A 7,500-nucleotide genomic window follows, 5' to 3' on the forward strand; every position below is an offset into this window, starting at 1 on the left:
TGCTAGCAAGCTACTCTGTCACTAGTATAGAAGTGCCTGACAAATGTTGATTCCTCATTAGCCTGCTGTGTTGTCGCTAACAACATATTTGGATGAAATCATTGTTTGCCATTTGCAAACTTGCTGTCACAGACGCTGAAATAATGACCTAATATCCACAGGTTGAAGTAACTACATCATTGTCAAAAGCGTTATTATGTTCCTTGGTTAGTTTTGGCTGTATTTCTTTCGTCTGTTTTGTCAATGCTATCCAGCACCACCTTGTTCAAAAATCCTGGGGAGAACCCAGCAACACGAAATATGTTCTTACAAACACGTCAGGAATGTTCAGGCAACCTTGCTATGGAAGGCTACTTTGCCTCAAGTTGCTATGGAAGTATCGCAGTGGCCGAAGTTCCAGGATTTTCAACTACGTAACCAGTGGGGGGTTCAACTCTGGGGGTGAGGGAGGAGCTTCCTCAAGCTAAACAGAATTTCGTCCAGTGCTTTGAATAATGTTTTGGCTCTCACTCACAGAATGCCAGTATAAGTATAACAAGAGTTGTGTTGCATATACAGCGGCTGTGAGAAGAGGCTAGATTCAGAGGTGACAACCTTTAGGCCGTTTACAAGAACTATTAATAGAAGTCATATCAACTTACTGCAACAATTGTCTTGATGTCAACGTCTCCATCGAAGTAGACAAATCCATACCTTCACAAAAAGAAGACATTCCTGCATGAAGACAGATCTGTTGATTCCTGTGATCTTGATAAAAGCATGAGTTGGCTGGCACTCACCCTTTACAGATACCCCCACGGTAAGTGATGATTTTTACTTCGTTCACCGCACCAAATCTCGCAAAGAAGTCCCGGATTTCGTTTTCATCCACCTAAAGTTTAGATGAGCAAAATACAATTTCGGAAAATAAACATTGTTTTTGGGGACTATACAGATTGAAACGCTCCATGACAGCACACACGTAAAATATAGGCTATTGTAGCAAGTTCAAATATAATACAGTATATAATCAAATATAATACAGTCATAGAAGACTCCTGGTATGATAACCCACTGACCTTCATGTCAATTCCCCCAATAAAAATCGCGTTGGGCGTCGTTTTACCCTCCGGTAAAATGAAACCGTTTGCCAGCTGCATCAACGACGCAGTTGATGGCATCTGATATCCATTCATTTGCTTCTGAATATCCTTGAAAATATAAAGTGCAGAAAACATTCTATGATGTGTTGGCCTTGCATCAGATTTACCCTACTGCTGCACCTGCATGTACATTCTCTTCACAATAACAGTTAGAGAACTATGAACGGTAGAAATATTGGTCAGACTTCATATTTGTAGTTGCATAGTTAGTAATGAAATTGAGCAGACTCACTGTTGTTTAGTCCACTTGTGTATGCTATGCCATAACTTGACTACTAACTATGTAACAGGTTTAATCAAAGCGGTTAATCCAACACTTAATGCAAAGTGTTTCCAAAATATTTGACAATACGATCGTCCAGTAAAAGCCAGATTTACCAGCACAAAAAAGCCTACGCATTACTTTCTTGCAGCATACTCCCGCTGCAGGACTGTTTCAATTAAGCAAGACAACCGTGACACGTGCTGACAACATCCCGATTGCTAGCTAGCTAGAGTTACCGCTGGTATTATCGTCTAAGGACAGGGTGAAGATACGTTACATGTCAATGATATTGGCTATTATTATGTTACCGACAAAGCTGTCGGCGAGCATGGCTTTCTATGCCTGGCATTGTGGCAGGACATCATTGACCTGAGGCGCGAGGCCTCTAGTAGAACTAGCTAGCGGCTAGAGGTTTGCTCGCGCTGTGCTAGTAGAACTTAGCTAGCGACTATTGCTAAAACGTGGCGGGCAAATTTAAACGATCATCAAACAAAGTAAGGGCCAGACAAACCTGATAATATTGTCAACTAGTTAACTAGAACTAACATCATCTCCATTTATCCAAGCATTTCAACTGTCAAAAATCGTTTACCAGAAGATTAGCAGCGAAAAAAAGCGAAACAAGCTAATTTAGGACGGTGTTAGCAAAGCGATGAGATTTTTTAATTCGTTGAAACCACTGTTAATCATAGTATACTAGGATACTGTAAGTGACAGAATACTCACCATTTCTAAAACCGTAAAAACAGAATACATTAGTATACACGCGACCGCGCAATTCTCTTCCCCCGCTTGAAGTGACACCGTTCGTTAACAAGTTGAACTGAAAGTGTCAAATTGAGCGCCACGCCCAATGAACTTGCTTAACCCCAATTGGGATACTCCAAGAGGAAATAATATAAGGGGTGTTTGCCGTTTTCCAACCTTGGTTTTTATTTGTAAAATATATATTTCGATATAACTTTACTGATGACGAATATGTATGGATATTATTATTATTGTTATTATTATTGTTATAGGTTTGTCTATTTAACATTAAGTAATGTCAGACGCCTTATCCATTAGGCCACGTGGTCTTTCCTTAATTAAAGCACTTTGAGCTGCAACGTTTGCAGGAAAAGTGCTATACAAATAAAAGAAGGAAAAAAAACTATGATTATGATTATTATTATTATTATTATTATAACCATAATCATAATCATAATATAAGGAAAAGAGATGCTTTCACCTGAGAAGTTCGCCATTTCGGAGAGATGGAGAGGGGTGGAACAGTAGCTTCAGGCTCCAGCAGGGTACTAGTTGAGCTATTGTACAGTACAGTCAATACTGCTGCAGGTAAGATTAGAGAATCAAATTAAATCAATACAGTATTCAAAGATTATGATTTTTTTTCTTTAATCAAAAAGAAGTTTGCAAAAATGTATGTACAAATAAATAAATAGACCCTTACCTATTTCTACGCTAAGCTTGCTATTGAACAGCTCGGCAAGGTTAATTGTCACAGTCTGTTCTTCATCAGCAACATGTGTCTTATGAACGCATGACTCGTTTCTTGTTTTTTATAGAATAGAAGTCTACTGTGACGTAATAGATGATTCATGACAATCACAATGGCTGGGTTCTAAAATTCACACTGGGTTCGACGTCATAAGGGGACCAAGTCATTTGATTGGACAAGAGGCATTCCATGAGTGCTGATCAGAGTTCCAGAGCAAATTTATGAAAGCAGCTAATGAATTTGACCGACAAGGCGCTTCTAATGCCAGAAATGTAAAAACAATAATGTATATTAAAAAACATTACAATTGTAAAATAGTGCAATTTCTATCCCTGGCCACACGTTTTCTCATTGTCATGCAAAAGAATCTCTGGCCACATGGAACCGCGTATTCAGGTACACCGGGCACGCGTGTACTGGTAGACCCAGAACAATTTTCAAATATAACTGAGACAGTACTGTAACATAATAGAAATTCATTCATTTTCATTCATTCGGTAGTATTGTGAACTCTTGATCAATCTCCTCTCCACTTACATTACGTCTGCATCCAAGATGTGGCATGTATATGTTATTCATCTGTGTAAATGTAGGTTGTATAAAAATAATAAACTTTATGATAATTGTTGAAGTGCCTCTTGCTAAGATGTTTCTAAGATGTTAAATAATATCACAGCACTGGTTTATCAAGGCTATAGCACAAGACTTGAATGGTTGGGTCATCTGCTTTCATTCATTCGTTAGAAACTCCCGCAGTCCCGATCAATCTCCTCTCCACTTACATTACGTCTTCATCCAAGATAAGTATTAATAAACAGTGTAAAGTAAATTAGCAGTGTAGAAGGTAAGAAGGTTTAAAGTGATTCAAACAGAAGATTAACAAAACACACTCCTTCTAGAAAAGAGGGATCAAAATCACAGACAGACTACGAGTAGTAGCAACACACTAAACCAAACAGTAGCAGTATCTTAAGCTAACTCAGCAAGTAATCCACAGTAGCATACTATAGCAGTAGCTTAAGCTAACTAGCAACAAACACACAGAAAGCTACTATAATAGACCACACAGTAACAGACTAAAGCGTTAGGTTAGTGTTAGCAATATTTCTGTTAACCCAGCTGTGGTTGTTGTCTGTTTACCCGTTGCCTACTTCACAATCTGGGTTTGAATATTGAAGTTTCAAATGTCAATAACATGATTTATATTCGGTTTTCATGACCCTTTTCTTGACCCTCTCTCTCTCTCTCTCTCTCTCTCTCTCTCTCTCTCTCTCTCTCTCTCTCTCTCACTCACTCACACACTCTCTCTCTCTCTCTCTCTCTCTCTCTCTCTCTCTCTCTCTCTCTCTCTCTCTCTCTCTCTCTCTCTCTCTCTCTCTCTCTCTCTCTCAGAGTGGCCTGGTAGGCCTACACACAAAGATTTTCTAAATCTTAACAGATTTTTAATCTGAGAAGAAAAAAAATCATGGATTGAACAGTTTTGATCGTATTGTATCGTAAACCACTTTGAGAAAATTAAAAAACAATGCAACAAACTATGCAATCAGGTAATTACCATGACCAAATCTGCTAAGAAAGAATACCTCGATAACAAAATCGAAGAAAACTTAAACAAACCACGTGACCTTTGGAAGCTACTTAATAGCCAACTAGGTTGCAGTCAAAAACTCAAAACCAGGTCTACAAACATCAGCATAAAATCTGGTGATTCTCTCCTTACAGACAAGCTGGATGTGGCTAAGTGCTTAAACACTTTCTTTACAACCATAGCCACTATTTAGTTAACAATCTACCACCCCACTCAGGGCGTTATGGTGTAGAGCACATCCGTGCGTTCTACAATAAACTGGGTGTACGCAATGATGATTTTAAACTCTCCATGGTGTCAAACGATGAGGTGTTTAAAAAGCTAGGCGCTCTACACTCAGAAAAGGCCACGGGCCATGACAATATTCCAGCCAGATTTCTAAAAGACTCAGCTGCCTCCATTACCCCAATCATCACCCACATAATAAACCTCTCCATCAAACAGGGACACGTCCCCCTTGACTTTAAAATAGCAAGGGTAACCCCACTGTATAAAAAAGGAAGCAAATTAGACCCAGGCAACTACCGACCTGTTTCTATTCTTAATTCCATCTCGAAACTTATGGAAAAAATAGTTTATGAACAGGTCGATAGGTACCTTACCGAAAAAAAGCTGATGTATGAATTTCAATCAGGATTCAGAACATCCCATTCCACTGACACATGCCTTCTCTATTTGAACGACCACATCAACCATGAGGTGGACTCGGGCAAGTACTGCGGCATGGTCATGCTGGACCTCCAGAAGGCCTTCGACACAGTAGATCACCACATATTGTTAGATAAACTGAAAGCAATTGGGTTCGATAGAACATCGGTGAGCTGGATGCAATCCTACTTAGAGGGGAGGGAACAGGTGGTTAGTGTGAACGGAACACTGTCCCCCCCCCTCCCAGTGACCTGCGGCGTTCCACAAGGAAGCATATTGGGACCTTTACTGTTCCTAATATATGTGAATGACATGTCATCAGCATGTAATTGCAATTTGTTCCTGTTCGCGGATGACTCGGCTCTGCTGGTCTCTGACAGGGACATATTGCAGGTGGAAAAAGCGCTAAGCACTGAACTGAGTAGAATCTGCATCTGGCTAGCTGACAATAAACTATCAATACACCTAGGTAAAACTGAAACCATCCTATACGGATCCCCATCTAAACTCAGAAAGGCTGAACATTTTAAAATAAAAGTGGGTAACATTAATATCACAAGAAAAGAGGATATTACATACCTGGGCTCCATCTTAGAGGCAAATCTTTCCGGAGATAAAATGGCAGCAAAAGTAATCAAAAAAGTGAACCATAAAACTAGATTCTTGTACAGGATATCCTCACTTGTCAGTAAAAACACACTGAGGACCCTATCAGGAGCTCTCATTCAATGTCACTTCGACTATGCCGTAACATCATGGTACTATAGAACCACAAAGGCCCATAAAACAAGACTCCAGACAGCCCAAAATAAACTGGTTAGGCTTCTGCTAGGCCTCAACCCTAGGACACATCTAACCGCTGCTCATTTTTTGAGCCTTGATTGGCTACGAGTAGTTGACAGAGTGCAGCAGCTTGCACTGGGCCTAGTCTTCAAGATACGCTACACCTCAAAGACACCCAAGTACCTGTCAACATACTTCCAAAAAGTGAACAACGTCCACACTTACAACACCAGAGGAAGCTCCACGAACCACGTTCAACCGCGTTGCACCACAAACAAGGGTTTAAACTCGTTTGCAAACTATGCAGTAAAGATGTGGAACGCCCTTCCTATAATCTTAAAGGAGTGCAAAACACTGCCCACCTTCAAAACCACTCTCAAAAAACATTTACAGGAGGCTGCAATCCGTAACTGGACCCTCTAAAACAAAAATCAGATTAAAAGACCTGAACTACCCACTGTACATACTTTGTGTTTTGTCCCCCGCCCCCACCTGTGGTGTATGTCCCCACCTGTCCTACCCGCTGTACATACCTTATGTTTTGTTGTATTGTTCTTCCCATGATGGATGTACGTTTATCTTGTAGATAGTAATAGTTATTTGTCTGTATTATCATGTAGATAGTACTAGTTCTTTTCTTATGTCTGTCTTACATGTAACGATGAATTGAAAATCAAGGACCCCAATTGAAATAAGCCAGTGGCTTTCTTGGGTTTTTATCCTCTTAGTTTGACCTTGTATGTAATATGTACTTTCATGTACCTACTTCTGCAAACATTCTAATAAAGTTTTCAATCAATCAATCAAAACAGTGTACTGTAGGAAAGTATCAGGAGTTACAAAAGCAGATATCTCAGACGCACGAGCTGTAAGGGGCACCTGCCAATGTTTATCTTGTAGATAGTAATAGTTATTTGTCTGTATTATCTTGTAGATAGTACTAGTTTTTTTTGTCTGTCTTACATGTAACGATGAATTGAGAATCAAGGACCCCAATTGAAATAAGCCAGTGGCTTTCTTGGGTTTTTATCCTGTTAGTTGACCTTGTATGTAATATGTACTTCCATGTACCTACTTCTGCAAATCTTCTAATAAAGTTTTCAATCAATCAAAAAACAAGTGTGTGGTGTGCTCCGATATTCCCAATACAGCACACCACATACATAAAGATCTGTAGACGAAAGTCTAGAGTCTCGTCCCCCAAGCCAGAAATCTCATGTGATCAGGGTAATAGTACCCTGACTAACCTGTACGAGGCACCATGTGCGACAGGGCAAATAAAGTGCAGAAGAACGAAAAGAAGAAGACACGTCAGTCAGCTCGCTTCTTGATTGGCTACATTCCATTCCACGTCACAATCGGACTCAGGAGTTGTCTGTTCTGCCCACACACAAGAGGATTTTTTAGGGTAAATATTTAACACGTTTAATATTTATGATCGTCGGCCCCGACCATTTTCCGAGCAGATTGTCGGGAGAAATTGACTCTTAACACATCTCACACCACAGGATAATCTTGTAGGATAATCTTTAGAGCCATCCGATAATCAGGCGTTTGCTATCCTTGCTTGGAAGGG

General features: G+C 39.9%; 1 protein-coding gene across 1 annotated transcript in view; it reads right to left on the minus strand.

Moving 5' to 3' along the window:
* LOC308158204 (deleted in azoospermia-like) overlaps positions 1 to 1,175 on the minus strand; it is a gene marked incomplete at both ends in the record, with an annotated part of 5,658 nt that extends 4,483 nt beyond the window's left edge. The window contains 3 exons of the mRNA XM_080531799.1: positions 642 to 693; positions 780 to 871; positions 1,059 to 1,175. Of these exons, the coding sequence (XP_080387925.1) occupies positions 642 to 693; positions 780 to 871; positions 1,059 to 1,175 (261 nt within the window). The remainder of the gene's footprint in view (positions 1 to 641; positions 694 to 779; positions 872 to 1,058) is intronic.
* Between the last annotated feature and the right edge of the window lie 6,325 nt (positions 1,176 to 7,500).

This window comes from Nansenia antarctica, assembly GCF_963989245.1.
Source record: "Nansenia antarctica genome assembly, chromosome: 5".
Taxonomy (NCBI): Eukaryota; Metazoa; Chordata; class Actinopteri; order Argentiniformes; family Microstomatidae; genus Nansenia; species Nansenia antarctica.